The sequence below is a fragment of the Emys orbicularis genome, chromosome 12, assembly GCF_028017835.1.
Source record: "Emys orbicularis isolate rEmyOrb1 chromosome 12, rEmyOrb1.hap1, whole genome shotgun sequence".
In the NCBI taxonomy this organism is placed as follows: domain Eukaryota; kingdom Metazoa; phylum Chordata; order Testudines; family Emydidae; genus Emys; species Emys orbicularis.
The window spans coordinates 54,586,915-54,605,332 of record NC_088694.1 but is presented as its reverse complement, the minus strand read 5'-3'; the positions used below and the strand labels follow the sequence as shown (position 1 = coordinate 54,605,332).

The window sequence follows — 18,418 nt, the reverse complement described above, 5'->3', positions numbered from 1 at the left end:
TGCTCCAGGTGTTCTGTCCATGAATCAGAAAAAATGGCCACATCATCGAGATAGGCAACGGCAGATTCTCCCAATCCCGCTAAGAGACCATTTACAAGTCTTTGGAAGGTGGCGGGTGCATTTCGCAACCCGAAAGGGAGTACATTGAATTTATACACCCCTGCCTGGGTGACGAAGGCGGACCTTTCCTTAGCGGGTTTATTTAGTGGTACTTGCCAGTACCCCTTGGTTAAGTCTAAAGTAGAGATGAATTGGGCATGTCCCAATTTCTCCAATAGCTCATCTGTGCATGGCATTGGATAGTTGTCAGGACGAGTTACAGCATTTAGCTTACGGTAGTTCACGCAAAAGCGTATTTCCCCATCTGGTTTGGGAACTAGAACCACTGGAGATGCCCATGCACTGCTAGAGGGGCGGATTATACCCATCTGTAGCATGTCCTGGATCTCCCTTTGTATAGCCGCTTGGGCATGAGGTGACTTTCGGTAGGGTGGGGGGTTTTAATTGGGTGAGCATTACCTGTGTTAATGGAGTGGTATGCCCGTTCTGTCCGTCCTGGAGTGGCTGAGAAAATCGGTGCAAAGCTTGTGCACAGCTTCTTTATCTGCTGTCGCTGCAGACGTTCCAGGGTCGTGGAGAGGTTCACCTCTTCCACGCCACCATTCCTTTTTCCTTCATAGTAGACACCTGCAGGCCACTTCGCGTCATCAGTTTCCTGGGCTGTAAACTGGCAAACGTTTAATTCTCTAGAATAAAAGGGCTTAAGAGAATTAACATGGTATACCTTAGGCTTTATGTTGGAGGTGGGGGAGGCTATGAGATAGTTAACAGCTCCTAGGCGCTCCTGGACCGTGAATGGTCCTTTCCACGACGCTTCCATTTTATGGGCCTGGAGCGCCTTTAAGACCATGACTTGGTCTCCTACTTTGAAGGACCATTTTCTGGAATGTTTATTATACCAGGCCTTTTGCTCTTCCTGAGCATTCTTTAGGTTTTCTTTAGCAAGGGCTAAAGAGTGTCGGAGGGTGTTTTGTAGGTTGCTTACAAAGTCTAGAATGTTAGTTCCTGGAGAAGGCGTAAACCCCTCCCATTGCTGCCTCACCAACTGTAATGGCCCCTTAACCTCGCGGCCATACACAAGTTCAAATGGTGAAAACCCTAAACTGGGATGTGGTACAGCCCTGTAGGCAAAAAGCAACTGCTGCAACACTAGGTCCCAATCATTGGAGTGTTTATTTACGAATTTACGTATCATGGCCCCCAAAGTTCCATTAAACCTCTCCACCAGACCATTGGTTTGATGGTGATGAGGGGTGGCAACCAAGTGATTCACCCCATGAGCTTTCCACAGGTTTTTTATGTTCCCTGCCAGGAAATTAGTTCCCGAATCTGTAAGGATGTCGGAGGGCCAACCTACCCTGGCAAAAATGTCTGCTAATGCCTGGCACACACTTTTAGCCTTGGTGTTGCTTAAGGGTACAGCTTCCGGCCATCGGGTAGCAAAATCCATGAAAGTCAGTACGTACTGCTTTTCTCTGGGTGTCTTCTTTGGGAAAGGACCCAGAATATCCACAGCTACTCGCTGAAATGGGACCTCAATTATGAGTAGTGGCTGGAGAGGGGCTTTAACCTGGTCTTGGGGCTTTCCCACTCGTTGGCACACCTCACAAGACCGGACATAATTAGCAACGTCCTTGCCCATTCCCTCCCAGTGGAAGGACTTCCCCAACCTGTCTTTGGTTCTGTTCACCCCAGAATGGCCACTGGGATGATCATGGGCTAAGCTTAAGAGTTTTACCCGATACTTAGTGGGAACTACCAGCTGTCTTTGAGGATGCCAGTCTTCCTAGTGCCCACCAGAAAGAGTCTCCTTGTATAAAAGTCCTTTTTCTACAACAAACCGGGATCGGTTAGAAGAGCTGAGAGGCGGTGGGGTGCTCCGTGCCGCCGCCCAAGCTTTTTGAAGGCTGTCATCTGCTTCCTTCTCGGCCTGGAACTGTTCCCTTGATGCTGGAGACATCAGTTCCTCCTTGGACTGTGGACTGGGGCTTGGTCCCTCTGGAAGCGATGCAGGTGCTGGGGCTTTTTCCATTGACTGTGAACCGCTGTCCGCTGGTGCACTATGTGGTATTTCAGGCTCTGGCTGAGCCTCTTGGGTAGGGTTATCTGCTGCTTCCGCCAGTTTAGGCTCGCTGGTGCCCTCTGGCATTGGAGTTGTAGACGGGGTTGCAAGCGCTGGACTCAGTGCTGGCAATGGTTCTGGTGCTGGTTGCGTTGCCAGTTCCGGTTCTGGGCCTGGCTTTGGCTGGGTCTCTGGGATTGGATCCACTACGGCTGTTGCAGTCGTTGGCAGGGGATCCGGTTCCACCACCTGTGTTTGGGTCTCCGGTAACACAGACGGGGCCCTGGTGGACGGCTCAGGAACAGGGATGGGGGTGAAAGCTTGCTTAGCCTGGCTGCGGGTGACTATTCCCACCCTCTTGGCTAGCTTCACATGGTTGGCCAAGTCTTCCCCCAGCAGCATGGGGATGGGATAATTGTCACAGACTGCAAAAGTCCACATTCCTGACCAGCCCTTGTACTGGACATGCAACTGGGCTGTAGGCAAGGTTACAGACTGTGACACGAAGGGTTGAATTGTCACTGTAGCCTCAGGGTTGATGAGTTTGGGGTCCACTAGGGATTGGTGGATAGTTGACACTTGTGCCCCAGTGTCCCTCCAAGCAATAACCTTCTTTCCGCCCACTCTCAAGGTTTCCCTTCGCTCCGAGGGTATGAGAGAGGCATTTGGGTCTGGGGTTCTTTGGTGTGATTGGGGTGTAATGAACTGTAATCGGTTGGGGTTCTTGGGGCAGTGAGCCTTTATATGCCCCAGTTCATTACATTTAAAACATCGCCCTGCTAAGGTATCACTGGGGCGATGTTGGTTGATGGAGACTGGTGTGGTGGGGTGAGAAGGCGTCTGGGGTTTCCCTTGGGATGCGGGTGGGGCCTTGGGTTGTCCCCGGTGATAAGGTTTTGTTTCGGCTTGCCCCTTCTGATATTCGCTCCAACTGCTACTAGCTTTTTTCTTTTCTGTCACCTCCACCCATTTGGCTCCAATCTCCCCCGCCTCGGTTACAGTTTTGGGCTTCCCATCTAGGATGTACCTTTCTATTTCCTCAGGAACACCCTCTAAAAACTGCTCCATTTGCAATAGGAAGGGCAACTCTTCCGTAGATTTAACATATGCTCCTGATATCCAGGCATCCCAATTTTTCCCAATGTGGTAGGCATGTCGGGTAAATGACACATCAGGTTTCCACCTTAGGGCTCTGAACCGCCGACGGGCATGCTCAGGTGTTAGCCCCATTCTGATTCTGGCCTTGTTTTTAAAAAGTTCATAACTGTTCATGTGTTCCTTAGGCATTTCAGCCGCCACCTCTGCTAAGGGTCCACTGAGCTGCGGCCTCAGCTCTACCATGTACTGGGTTGGAGGGATGTTGTATCCAAGGCAGGCCCTTTTAAAATTTTCTAAGAAGGCCTCAGTATCATCGCCTGCCTTGTAGGTGGGGAATTTCCTGGGATGGGAAGTGGTACCTGGAGAGGAGTTGTTAGGATGGTCTGATGCACCCTGCCTAGTCCTTGCTGCTTCCAGTTCCATCTCTTTTTCTTTCAGCTCCATCTCTCTTTTATGGGCCTCCTGTTTGGCTTTTTCTTCTCTTTTATGGGCCTCCTGTTTGGCTTTCTCTTCTCTGTCATGTTTGGCTTTTTCCAGCGCCATTTCTCTCTTGTGGGCCTCCTCTTTAGCTTCTTTCTCGAGTTTTTTAATTTCAAGCAGTCTCTGATGTTTTCTCTCATTTTTTCTGCTTCTAGTCTGGCCAGTTCTATTTTGTTAGCTGCGTCGTTGGTAGTCATTTTCCTGTTTTCTTGTGCTGGGTCACACCCTCTGCAGTTGACTGAAACTGGGATGTATTTAGCTTAGGCTTCTGCTGAGTGCTGCTGAGTTAACAGAGACTTTCTAACTAGCTACTTCCGAGGATGTAGAAAGAAAAAAAAAATTCAGCTTGTAAATTACCTTTACCATATCAAAGTTTGCTCACTTATTTGAACACTTCTCTTAACAAAGGACCTTGTTAAAAAAACTTAACACCTCTGCCTTCAGGCAAGGAGAGATAAGATATGCATCTACCTTCAGCTCTGCTCTCCAAGCAGCTAGAAGGAAAAAAAAATCTCTTACTGGCTTTTGGGTTTAAAACGATCCCACCGCTGTGCCACCATGTCAAGGCTGTATTCCTACTTTGAACTTTAGGGTACAAATGTAGGGGCCTGCATGAAGACTTCTAAGCTTAACTACCAGCTTAGTTCTGGTCCGCTGCCACCATCCCAAAGCTAATTCCCTTTCCTGGGTAGCCTTGAGAGACCTTCACCAATTCCCTGGTGAATACAGATCCAAACTCCTTGGATCTTAAATAAGGAGAAATTGACCCTTCCCCCCTCCTTCCTTTCACCAACTCCTGGTGAATACAGATCCAAACCCCTTTTAGATCTTAAAACAAGGAGAAATTGACCTTTCCCCCCTCTTTCCTTTCACCAACTCCTGGTGAATACAGATCCAAACCCCCTTTGGATCTTAAAACAAGGAGAAATCAATCAGGTTTTTTAAAAGAAGGCTTTTAATTAAAGAAAAAGGTAAAAATCATCTCTGTAAAATCAGTATGGAAAATAACTTTACAGGGTAATCAAACTTAAAGAGCTCAGAGGACCCCCCTCTTCTGTCTTAGGTTCAAAGTACAGCAAACAAAAATAAACACTTTGGTAAAAGGTACATTTACAAGTTGAGAAAACAAAGTAAATCTAAGACGCCTTGCCTGGCTTTTACTTACAATTTTGAAATAAGAGAGACTTGTTTAGAAAGATGGGGAGAACCTGGATTGATGTCTGGTCCCTCTCAGTCCCAAGAGCGAACAACCCCTTAAACAAAGGACACACACAAAAGCCTTCCCCCCCCCCCAAGATTTGAAAGTATCTTGTCCCCTTATTGGTCCTTGGGGTCAGGTGTCAGCCAGGTTACCCGAGCTTCTTAACCCTTTACAGGTAAAAGGATTTGGAGTCTCTGGCTAGGAGGGATTCCATAGCACTGTACACAGGAGAGCTGTCACCCTTCCATTTATAGTTATGACAGATGCCTATTATATCTATATCCTCCTTTATCACAAGGCACTCTAGTTCACCCATCTTATTATTTAGACTTCTGGCATTTGTGTACAAGCACTTTAAAAACTTGTCCCTGTTTATTAGCCTGCCTTTTTCTGATGTGCCAGATTCTTTTTTATGTGACTGTTTATCATCTGATCCGGCCCTTACATTATACTTTTCAGTCCTCTGCTCCTGACTATAACCTGGAGATTCTCTATCATCAGACTCTCCCCTAAGAGAAGTCTGTGTCCGATCCACACGCTCCTCTGCAGCAGTCGGCTTTCCCCCATCTCTTAGTTTAAAAACTGCTCTAAAACCTTTTTAATGTTTAGTGCCAGCAGTCTGGTTCCACTTTGGTTTAGGTGGAGCCCATCTCTCCTGTATAGGCTCCTCCCATCCCAGAAGTTTCCCCAGTTCCTAATGAACGTGAACCCCTCCTCTCTACACCATCGTCTCATCCACGCATTGAGACTCTGAAGCTCTGCCTGCCTACCTGGCCCTGCGCGTGGAACTGGGAGCATTTCTGAAAATGCCACCATAGAGGTCCTGGATTTCAGGACCTCTTTGAAAGAGCTGCTAATGTGCATGCGCTCCAGCATTACAAGGAGCACAGTGTGGACACGCAACAGCGGTTTAACTCCAGCGCTTTAATACTAGTGGTATAACTTGTTGTGCAGAAACTTGCCACTGGAAACATACTCTAAGGGCTTGTCTACACTGGCACTTTACAGTGCTGCAACTTTCCTGCTCTGGGGTGTGAAAAAACACCCCCCCCCCCCAATTGCTGCAAGATTCAGTGCTGTAAAATGGCAGTGTAGACAGTGCACAAGTTCTGGGAGCTATTCCCCTTGCGGAGGCCGCAACTACACAGCCAGGTTAAAGTGCTACCTCAGCAGTGCTTTAACGTTGCTAGTGAAGACATGCCCTTAGATGTCTAGTTCTCCTTGCTCCTTGGAAAAATCTCAGATTTCATTCAACTGAAACAAATACTATGTAGTTATAGGTTCCCCCTCCCCAGTAACTACTGAGCACCGCAAGATATTTATCCTCATAATCCCCCTGGGAAGTGGAGAAATATTACAATCTCTATTTTACATGCAGGGAAACTGAGGCACAGAACCATTAACTCGCTTGTCCCAGGGAAAACAGGGAGTCGATGGCAGAGGTGGGAACCGAAGCCAGGTGTCCTCAGTCCTACACCAGAAACTGACTCACAAACCCTCCTTCTTCCCTGAACCACCCCGCAATTTCAACTTCAGACTAACCTGAACACAGCTTGTTTCCCGTGTTTGTTACCACCAGCCCGCCAAACTCCTCCCTCTTCCACTCGGCGGGTTTCTGATTAACCTTCCCCAGTCGGAGCTGCCCTCATGGGACGTGAATTTTAGATTTATTTTGTCCCAGCAGCTGTATCTGGGAAGTAGAAATTTGGTGGCTGTACAGAAGGAGACACCATCGAGAAGCGCGTTATTCTCAGTTTTTGGATAGTGAATCTCCTAGGTAACTGGTCTCGAATTTTCAGAGAATTCTACATCAATTACACACTGGTTGTGCATTAAATTGGAAGCATAACCCTAACCCTAAACCGTGCAGTATAGATTTCAGTAACCTTAGCCCTTACCCTAAACACTAAGGTTTTTCTCCATGGTCACCCCTAGCTCTTTAATTCCTTTGGAGTTGTTAGGTGCATAACGCACTTACATTCCTTTGGAATTCCCCACCCTCAAACTGCCGTGCACCTGGAACCATTTCCATGGGTCAAGTGCAATTCAAGGGTGTCCCTGAGCTTGACTGTCTTGTTGCAGGTGCCGCGCTGGGCGACTCGGTCCGATCCAAGGAACCCAAAGTGTCTGGGTCAGTAGGAGAGACTGTGGCACTCAGCTGTTCCTTCCTACAGTACCAGTGACACTGCTGGCGTCTCTCTCTTTTGATACGTCTGGTTTCCTAACCGAGCCCCTCGGTACATTCTCCGGAGAGGAACAAAAGCCTACACAGCTTACAGCGATACTGTAGATTTCGCCAAGGAGAGGTTTTCCTCTCAGGCCTTGGCTACACTTGCGAGATACAGCGCTGTAAAGCCACCCGCAGTGCTGTAACTCACTCCCCGTCCACACTGGCAAGGCATTTGCAGCGCTGTATCTCCGTGGTTGCAGCGCTGCATCTACTCCACCTCTCTGAGAGGAATAGCGAGTATTGCACTGCGGCGCCAGTGTGGCCACCCAATGCGCTGTGACTGGCCTCCAGAAGTATTCAGCAGTATCCCACAATGCCTGTTCTAGCCACTCTGGTCATCAGTTCAAACTCTACTGCCCTGGCCTCAGGTAACCAACCATGTGACCCGCCCTTTACATTCCCCGGGAATTTAAAAAATCCCCTTCCTGTTTGCTCAGCCCAGCGTGGTGTGGAGTGCTATCAGCGAATCTTTCCAGGTGACCATGCCTCCACGCGTCAAGCGAGCCCCAGCATGGAGCAATGGCAAGTTGCTGGACCTCATCAGTGTTTGGGGGGAGGAAGCTGTACAGTCCCATCTGCGCTCCAGCCATAGGAATTACGATACCTTCGGGAAGGTATCAAAGAACATGATGGAAAGGAGACATGACCGGGACGCCCTGCAGTGCAGGATTAAAGTGAAGGAGCTGCGGAGTGCCTACCGTAAAGCCCGCGAAGCAAACAGCCGCTCGGGTGCTCCCCCCGCGACCTGCCGATTCTAGAAGGAGCTGGATGCGATACTTGAGGTTAACCCCACTTCCACTCCGAGCACCACCATGGACACTTCAGAGCCGGTGTGTGGGGGGGGGGGGCGGCAGGAGGAGGAGCAGGAAAACGGGAGTGAGGGTGGTGGGCCGGATGGAGACACCCTGGAATCCCTGGAGCCATGCAGCCAGGAGCTCTTCTCGAGCCAGGAGGAAGGTAGCCAGTCGCAGCGGCTGGTACTTGGTGGAGGACAAACAGAAGAGCAGGTTCCCGGTAAGCGGGGGTTTTTTTCGGGAAGGAATTTTTTTGGTGCGGGCTCTTTGGGAGACGAGGGTTAGGCATGCATGCCTAGATGCGGAATAGTGCATTGATGTGGTTTATCACATCGCGGTAATCTGCCTCGGTAATCTCTTCGAATGTCTCATCCAGAACGTGTGCAATGCGCTTGTGCAGGTTTATCGGGAGAGCCACCGTGGTCCTTGTCCCAGCCAGGCTAACGTGTCCACGCCATTGTGCCACGAGGGGCGGGGGGACCATTGCTTCACACAGGAAAGATGCATATGGGCCAGGGCGGAAGCCGCATTGCAGTAGAAGACCCTCCCTTGCTTCCCAGGTCACCCTCAGCAGCGAGATATCGTCCAGGACGAACTCCTGTGGAAAATGTTGGGACAGTGTTCAGTGTAGGTGCCCCCTGAAGCTGTTGGCTCTCCCCAAGGCACAGAAACCCAGAGGACAGTGCAGCCCTGAAACAATCAGTCCCCCTTACTCACAATTTTGAGGCTCCCGTGGGATATGTGTGCTCCGTTTCGGATGGGAAAATTGTGCTATTGTGTAGACCCTGTGTGTTTTCTCCTCTTTAAGTGTGGGGGAAATCATTACTCTGTCTGGTATAAACAATGCTGCCTCTGTTAAATGTTGCATTTTGCCTATACAGCTGCATCAACCTTGAGACCTCAGCCGTCCCTCTTACCGCCTGCTCAGAGACTGCAAAGACTCAGGAAGAGACCGCGAAAAAGCAAAGAAGACATGCTGGAAGAAGTGATGCGGCAATCTATTAAAGAGAATGAGAAAGCACAGGACTGGAGGGAGAGAGAAAGCAGGATCTGCCAGGAAAACGCAGCGCACCGGCGGCAAAGCACGGAGCACTGGCAGCAAAGCACATATCAGCTCATAAGCAGCCTGGAGCGCCAAGCAGATGCTATCCAGGAGCTGGTAGCCATGCAGAAAGAGGAGCAGTACCGCAAAGGCCACCCCCCCCTACAGCCCTTGTCCCCAAACTCTTTCCGTTGTGCCGCACTGTCACCTCCAACCCACTTTCCCCAACTTCCGTGTTCTTCACGCCACTCGCTGCCTCCAACACCAGTATCTTCACCACCCAGCCCTGAAAACCACGACCCTTACCCTCTGCACTCAACCCCCATCACCATGCAGTATAGCTATCCTGAAGTGCAGCACTCACTGCACAGCACACCAGACAGGGCATATGCGAATCTGTGATTGTACCGTTCCCCGCTTCACCCCCTTGTTTCTGTTCAATAAATAATTTTTTTTTCTTTTCAATAAATGGATTCTTTGGCTTTGAAAACATTCTTTATTATTGCATAAAGTAAAAGACTCCTTAGCCCAGGAAATAAACAGGCACTGCAAGTCTGCTTAGCAGACACTGATTCCCAAAGATTGGAACTACTGCACTTCACTCCTGTGCAGGGCACCAGATATCACTGCTGGTTTTCAGCCTCAAATTGCTCCCTCAAGGCATCCCTAATCCTTGCAGCCCCGTGCTGGGCCCCTGTAATAGCCCTGCTCTCTGGCTGTGCAAATTCAGCCTCCAGGTGTTGAACCTCGGAGGTCCATGCCTGAGTGAAGCTTTCACCCTTCCCTTCACAAATATTATGGAGGGCACAGCACGCGGATATAACCGCGGGGATGCTGTTTTTGGCCAAGTCCAGCTTCCCATACAGAGATCGCCAGCGGCCCTTTAAACAGCCAAAGGCACACTCCACAGTTATTCGGCACCGGCTCAGCCTGTAGTTGAACCGTTCCTTGCTGCTGTCAAGTCTCCCTGTGTAGGATTTCATGAGCCACGGCATTAATGGGTAAGCAGGATCTCCATGGATCACAATGGGCATTTCAACTTCCCCTACCGTGATCTTCCACTCTGGGAAAAAAGTCCCGGCCTGCATCTTCCTGAACAGCCAAGTGTTCTGAAAGATGCGTGCGTCATGCACCTTTCCGGGCCAGCCTGTGTTAATGTCAATGAAATGCCCACGGTGATCCACAAGTGCCTGGAGAACCATAGAGAACTACCCCTTCCGATTAACGTACTCGGATCCTAGGTGGGGTGGTGCCAGAATAGGAATGTGCGTCCCATCTATTGCCACTCCACAGTTAGGGAACCCCATTTTTGCAAAGCCATCCACTATTTCCCGCACGTTACCCACAGTCACGGTTCTTCTGAGTAGGATGCGATTAATGGCCCTGCAAACTTGCCTCAACACGATTCCAACGGTTGACTTTCCCACTCCAAACTGGTTTGCGACCCACCGGTAGCTGTCTGGAGTTGCAAGCTTCCAGATTGCAATAGCCACCCGCTTCTCGACTGGCGGGGCAGCTCTCAATCTCATGTCCTTGCGCCGCAGGGTGGGGGTGAGCGCCTCACACAGTCCCATGAAAGTGGCTTTTCTCATCCGGAAGTTCTGCAGCCACTGCTCCTCATCCCAGACATCCATGATGATGTGATCCCACCACTCGGTGATTGTTTCCCGAGCCCAAAAGCGGTGTTCCACGGTGCTGAGCATGTCCGTGAATGCCACAAGCAATTTCGTGTTGTACGCGTTACGCGGCTCGATAGCATCGTCGGAATCCTCACTCTCACTGTCACTTTGGATCTTAAGGAATAGTTCGACAGCCAAACGTGATGTGCTGGTGAGATAAGTCAGCATACGCCTCAGCAGTTCGGGCTCCATTTCCCGCAGACAGATTGCACTGCACAGAAACCGTTGAAAGATGGCGCCAAAGGTGGACGGAAACAAAGGGATTTCTGGGATGCGAAGCGATGCATCACGGGGTGTTGGGACAGGACCCAGAATGCCCCGCACCTACGCCCCCTTCACACAACCCATGGCACCAGAATGGGAAGAGGTGCTCTGTGGGATAGCTGCCCATAATGCACCACTCCCAATAGCGCTGCAATTGCAGCAAATGTGGCCACGACAGTGCGCTGGCAGCTGTCAGTGTGGACAGACTGCAGCGCTCTCCCTACTCAGCTGCATGAAGTCAGGTTTAACTCACAGCGCTGTACATCTGCAAGTGTAGCCACGGCCTCAGGCTAGTGACAGATCCACAGATCTGAGCATCACAGCCCTGGAGCGGGCGGACACCGCGGTGTATCTCTGCGCCCTGCAGCGCGCACAGTGACAGAGCCACCCAGCGGAGCTGTGCAAAAACCCTCCCAGCCCTGCTGCAGTGGCTGTTACAGACATTCAAACAGGCAGCAGCGGCTTGGAAGCCAGGACTGATACTGCCTAAAAATACAACTGCCCGTAAAAGTTAAATGTGTATTTAAAGAGCTAATTTAGACATCTCTCTTGGATAATATATGGGCATGATCGTTAATTAGGAAACTATTAACACGTCTAGTTTAGCCTAGTTTAGGAGATGACCTGTATCGGTGTAGTGTGTGTGTGTGTGTGGGGGGGGGAATCATTTATAATAAAAGAAGGGTTAAAATTATGGGTAAAAATAGAGACAACATGAACTACTGTTGGAAAAACAAATTGAGATAAAATGTGAATGAAAATTTCATTGAAAAACGAACAATAGACTTTTAAAATACTCGTTATCTTAACTGTATATTTTCCGTATGGTGAAATGGGGGTAAAATATGCAAGTTGAAATATGGGGAAATAGTTAGAAATACCCATTTTTGAGTGATGGAATCCAGCTGCAGTTACCAATTCACCAGTGTTCAAATCAATAGTCCTATTTTTTAGACATTTACATTTTGGGCGGATTTGTTGGGAAAACTATTTAATTGCCACAAACCTTTGACAAGAATATATGTTGCGAGCCCTGAACTCTAAGGTTGTTGTACCTGGTAAAATCATGACAAAGCATCGCCATCGGCTGGTGGAAAATATATACACAGGTTGTCATTTGAAACCCTTCCAAGGTGATCTTCGGTTTAATCTTCAGGCTGCAAGCAAAAAATAATTATTTCAAGAATTATGGCTGGGTATTTCAAAGGAGGTTAGCAGAGAGGAGTGCCTCATCCCGTCACATTTTTCTGGTGATAACCCCAGACATTATTACAGGTAAACATATTAATGCCCCATACCAATGATATCTGAGTGCGTCAAGAGATCTGAAAATTCCCTAGAGGAACTGGAACCCCCATCTTACAGCAAGGGAAACTGAGGAATAAATTATCCATCGTCACACACTCAGAGTATGTGGCAGAGCAGGTTTCTGAGTCCCAGATCAGACCCTTGTCCACAAGTACATCCCCCTCCCCTTAACAGCACTAATATGTCAGCTGCAGGCTGACCTCAACCCCCTGCATCTGCGGTGAGTTCCCCGAACTCCTCCCTCTTCCTCTCCGTTGGTTTCTAATGAATTTTACACAGTTGTAGCTGCCTTCACAGAACCCTAACCCTAACCCTACATTGCCCTCAGGCAGCAGCAATATCTGAGAGTTTGAAACTTGGTGGATAGAGAAGTTACTATGGAGACGTGTTTTATTCTCAGCATTTGTATATTCAACCTCCTAGGTAACTGGGCTGGGATTTCAAAGGAAATTAGACACTCAGTTCCCATTGAACCCTAAACCTAACCCTCTACTTAACCCTTACCCTGAACTGTAACCAAAACGCGAATGCTACAATCTGATAGTTCACCCTCACTACAACCCTAAACCCTTGTTCATACCCTCGCCTTAATCCTGACGTTAAACCCTAAACATTCCCCTGCTCATAAAATTAATGCCTATTGAGTTTGGCGCCTAAACCCCTTAGCCTTCTTTCAAATTCCCTAAACTGCAATGCAGATGGAATCATTTACACGTCTCAACTAAAGGTGAAATGTTGTCCTCGAATGTGTTTGCCTTGTTTCAGGTGCTGCGCTGAGCGACTCTGTCCAGTCCAACGAACCCGAAGTGTCTGGGCCGGTTGGAGGTTCTGTAACACTCAGCTGTTCTTACACCACCAGCGATAGCTATGTCTATCTCAATTGGTACCGTCAGTATCCGAACCAAGCCCCAGAGTACATTCTCTGGAAGGGAGCGAAATCCGCCAGCGGTACCAGCCACACAGCAGATTTCGCCCAGGAGAGGTTTTCTTCCCAGGCTGATGACAGCTCCACAGTTCTGAACATCACAGCCCTGGAGCTGGCGGACACAGCGGTGTATTACTGCGCCCTGCAGAGAGCACAGTGACTGAGCCACATAGCAGAGCTGTACAAAAACCCTCCCTTCCCAGCTGCCGAGAATGTTGTGCCCATTGAGGTTGGAAGCGGAGCCCCTCGGGAGTTTTGCTGCACTGTTAAAAACACATATTCTGGCTCGGATGTGGTGCTGTCAGATTACTCCTTCCTAATCTCTCCGAAGCACCAAATTCTTATTCAGACAGCTGCATTAAAATAGTGGCTTCCATATGAGGAGAGATTAATAAAACCGGGATTTTTCATCTTGGAAAAAAAACGACTAAGGTGATATGATAGAGGTGTATAAAATCTCGACGGGTGTGGATAAAGTAAATAGGGAAGTGCTATTTATTATTCCCCTAACACAAGAACCAGGGGTCACCCAATGAAATCAATAGGCAGCAGGTGTAATACAAACAAAAGGGAATATTTCTCCCTGCAGTTAACCTGTGGAACTCTTAATGTCAGAGGATGTTGTGAAGGTCACGACTGTAACGGGGTTCAAAAAGGCACTAGATAAATTCATGTAGGACAGGTCCATCAATGGCTATTAGACAGGATGGGCAGGGATGGTGTCCCTAGCCTGTTTGCTACAAGTTGTGAATGGGAGACAGGGAATGGATCACTTCGTGATGCCCTGTTCTGTTCATTCCCTCTGGGGCACATGGCATTTGCCACTATCAGAAGACAGGATACTGGGCTAGATGGACCTTTGGTCTGACGACAGTATGGCCGTTCTTATGTTCTTATGGCTCTCAACCTTTCCAGGCGATTCTTACCCCTTTCAGGAGTCTGATTTGTCTTGCAAACCCCAAGTTATACCTCACTTAAAAACTTCTTTCTAAGAAAATCAGACATAAAAATAGAAGTTTTACAGCCCACTGTTACTGAAAATTTTATTTTTATTTTTAGGATTAATTATAAAATCAATCAATTGGAAATATCGCAATTACATGTCAGTGTATAGAATACAGTGTAGTATAGACAAGTCATTGTTTATATGAAATTTTAGTTTGTACTGACTTCCCTGGTTTTTTTTACGTAGCCTGTTGTAAAACTAGGCCAATATCTAGATGAGTTGATGTACCCCCAGGAAGATCTCGACATACTCACAGGGGTATGCCTACCCCTGGTTGAGAACCACTGCATTGAAATACCACCACTGGAGAATATAAATGGCAGGGGTCTAGTCAAGTAACTTATTTAAAGTATTTTCTCACCCTTTATTACGGTTCTTAGTATACAATAAATCACGTAAAAACGCGAACTTGTTGCAAAATGGAGGTTAAAAGTGATGAGTAAAATAATTATAGTAAAATAGCTCTTTGTAAATGAGAATAATGTAAAGAAATCATTGGCTCCCAATGTCCCAGAACTAAATCACTTTTCAAGCATCAGGTAAGGTTCTGCTTTGACGTCATTTGTTAGGAAACCCTTATTCCCTCGCATTTCTTTTCAATAATCCATATGATTAACACGTCTTTGCCTATTTTAGGAGATGATTTATATGGTTCTTTGCTTGCTGGGGGAAGGGATAGCTCAGTGGTTTGTGCGTTGGTCCCCTAAACCCAGGCTTGTGAGCTCAATCCTTTGAGGAGGCCATTTGGGGGAGTGGTCCTGCTTTGAGCAGGGGTTTGGGCTAGATGACCTCCTGAGGCCTCTTCCAACCCTGATATTCTATAGCAGTGTGTATGGGGGGGGGGGGGGAATTATTTGTAGTAAAATAAGGGATAAAATTTTCCATAAAATAGAGACAAAATGAACTACTGTTGGAAATACAAATAAAGAGATAAAATGAGATAAAATGTTAATTAAAAATTTCATTGAAAAGGGACAATAGACTGTTAAAAAACTCGTTATGTTAACGTATACAGTCCGTTTGCTGAAATGGGGGTAACATATGCAAGTTGAAATATGGGGAAATAGAAATACCCATTTTTAGGGTAGTGGGGTCCAGCTGCAGTTACCAGTTCCCCAGGGGTCACACCAATAATCCGATTGTATAGACATTTACATTTTGGGCGGATTTGTTTCGAAACTATTTAATTGCAATACAATTTTCCCAAGGATATATGTGGAGAGCCCTGAACTCTGCTTGTTGTAGGTGATAAAATCATGACAAAGCATCGCTATCTGCTGGTGGAAAATATAAACACAGGTTGTCATAAGAAACCTTTCCATGCTAGACTATAGATCTTCACTTTAACTCAGGTTGTGGGCAAAGGCAGCAGAGGAAAGACGAAAATAATTTAAATAATTATTTCAAGAGTTCTGGCTGGGCATTTCAAAGGAGGTTAACAGAGCGGGGCGCCTCATCCCATTACATTTTTCTTGTGATAGCCCCGGACATTATTGCTGGCAAAGATGTTCATCCCCCATCCCAATGATACCTGAGTGTGTCATGAAATATCAACACTCCCTTTATGAGTTAGAAGAAACCCCTCTCTTTTATACATCTAGGGAAACTGAGTCATGGAGGATTTCCCATCGTCACACACAGGGTCTGCGGCAGAGCAGGTCTCTGAGTCCCAGAGCAGACCCTTGTCCACAAGCCCATCCCCCTCCCCTTAACAGCACTAATATGTCAACTGCAGGCTGACCTCAACCCACTGCATCTGCGGTGAGTTCCCCGAACTCCCTCTTCCTCTCCGTTGGTTTCTAGTGAATTTCCGCAGTTGTAGCTGCCCTCACAGACGTGAAGTTTATGTTCCTCTGAGGCAGCGGCAGGAGCTGGGAGTTTTAAACTTGATCGGTATAGATAGAAGATACTATGGAGACGTGTTTTATTCTCAGCATTTGGATATTCAATCTCCTAGGTAACTGGGCTGGGAATTCAAAGAAACCTAAGCAAACTGGACACTCAATTCCCATTGAACCATGAACCTATCCCTGTACTTAAGCGTTACCCTAGACTGTAACCAAAACGCGAATGCTACACCCCGACCCTCACCATAACCCTAAACCCTTATTCTTACCCTCTCCTTAATCCTAACAGTAAACGCTAATCCTGCCCCTGCTCATAACAGTAATTCCTATGGAGTCAGGCGCCTAAGACCTCTTTGAAATTCTCTTAAACTGCAATGCAGGTGGAATCATTTCCATGTCTCAACTACAGGTGAAACGTCCATGAATCTCTTTGTCTTTTTTTGCAGGTGCTGCGTTCGGTAACTCGGTTCAGTCCAACGAACCCGAAGTGTCTAGATCAGTTGGAGGTTCTGTGACACTCAGCTGTTCTTACACCACCAGCAATAGCTATGTCTATCTCTACTGGTACCGTCAGTATCCGAACCAAGCCCCGCAGTACATTCTCTATAGAGGAGCGAAGTCCTACAGCGGCCAAAGCCACACCGCAGATTTCGCCCAGAAGAGGTTTTCGTCCCAGGCTGATGACAGCTCCACAGTTCTGAACATCACAGCCCTGGAGGTGGCAGACACAGCGGTGTATTACTGCGCCCTGTGGAGAGCACAGTGACTGAGCCACATAGGAGAGCCGTACAAAAACCCTCCCTTCCCAGATCCCGAGAATGTTGTGCCCATTGAGGTTGGAAGCGGAGCCCCTCTGGAGTTTTGTTGGACTGTTAAAAACACATATTCTGGCTCGGATGTGGTGCTGTCAGATTACTCCTTCCTAATCTCTCCAAAGCGCCAAATTCTTATTCAAACAGCTGCATTAAAATAGTGGCTTCCATATGAGGAAAGAGAAATAAAACTGGGACTTTTCAGCTTGGAAAAGAGACGACTACGGGGGGATATGATAGAGGTCTATAAATTCTCGACTGGTGTGAATAAAGTAAATAGAGAAGTGTTATTTATTCTTCTCTTAACACAAGAATTAGGGGGCACCGAATGAAATAAATAGGCAGCAGGTTTAAAACAAGCAAAAGGAAATATTTCTTCACGCAATGCATAGTCAAAACCTGTGGAACTCTTTGCCAGAAGATGTGGTGAAATCCAAGGCTATAACAGGGTTCAAAAAAGAACTAGATAAGAAGGATAGGTCCATCAATGACTTTTAGCTAGGATTGGCAGGGATGGTTTCCGTATCCTGTTTGCCAGAAGCTGGGAATGGGTGACAGGGGATGGATCACTTGATGATTCCCTGTTCTGTTCATTCCTTCTGGGGCTCCTGGCATTGGTCACTGTCGGTAGACAGGATACTGGGCTAGATGGATCGTCTGTCTGACCCAGTACTGCCATTCCTATGTTCTTATGGCTCTCAACCTTTCCAGACTATTCTTACCCCTTTCAGGAATCTGATTTGTCTTGCCTACCCCAAGTTATACCTCACTTAAAAGCTGCTTTCTTAGAAAATCAGACATAAAAATACAAGTTTCACAGCCCACAGTTACTGAAAAAATTCTTTTTATTTTTACTATTAATTATAAAATCAATTGGAATATAAATCTCGCACTTATATGTCAATGTATAGAATATAGAGCAGTATAAACAAGTCATTGTACGAATTTTTAATGTGTACTGACTTCGCTAGTGCTTTTGATGTAGCCTGTTGTAAAACTAGGCTAATATCTAGATGAGTTGTTGTACCCCCTGGAAGACCTCTTCGTACCCACAGGTCTACCCCTACCCCTGGCTGAGAATGACTGCATTAAAATGCCACCACTGGAGAATATAAATGGCAGGTGTCTAGTCAAGAAACTTATTTAAAGTATTTTCCCACCATTTATTGAGATTATTTGTAATATAATAAACAATGTAAATATGCTAATTCTTTGCAAAATGGAGGTTAAAATGCTCGGTAAAATAATTGTAATAAAATAGCTCTTTGTAAATGCGTGTAAGGGAAATAAATTATTGGCTCCTACTGCTCTAGAACTAAGTCACTGTTCAAGCATCAGACAAGGTTCTGTTTTGATGTCATTTGTTAGAAAACCCTTATTACCTCGCATTTCTTTTCAATAATGCATATGATTAAAATAATGCCTTCCAGGTATATTGTGTAAGCAGCTGCATGCTCTGTTGAAAACTGTGACTACTTATTATCTTTTGAAATCCCTCTGTGTTCCCTTCGTTTTAAGTTCTAGCGAGGGGGGAAATAAAATATAATTATTTGAAATTTTTTGTCTGAAAACTGAAAGGAGACTAAGAGAGTTAGATGTCTAGCTTTCCT

At 47.0% G+C, this 18,418-nt stretch overlaps 2 gene segments (V, D, J or C); both read left to right on the top strand.

The window, feature by feature from the left end:
- The first annotated feature begins 7,757 nt into the window (after window positions 1-7,757).
- Window positions 7,758-13,303, top strand: LOC135886428 (immunoglobulin lambda variable 2-23-like). The segment is given in 2 exon segments: window positions 7,758-7,830; window positions 12,984-13,303. Coding segments are annotated over 2 exon segments (393 nt in total).
- Window positions 13,304-15,405: 2,102 nt separating this feature from the next.
- Window positions 15,406-16,762, top strand: LOC135886427 (immunoglobulin lambda variable 2-23-like). The segment is given in 2 exon segments: window positions 15,406-15,448; window positions 16,443-16,762. Coding segments are annotated over 2 exon segments (363 nt in total).
- The last annotated feature ends 1,656 nt before the right edge of the window (window positions 16,763-18,418 follow it).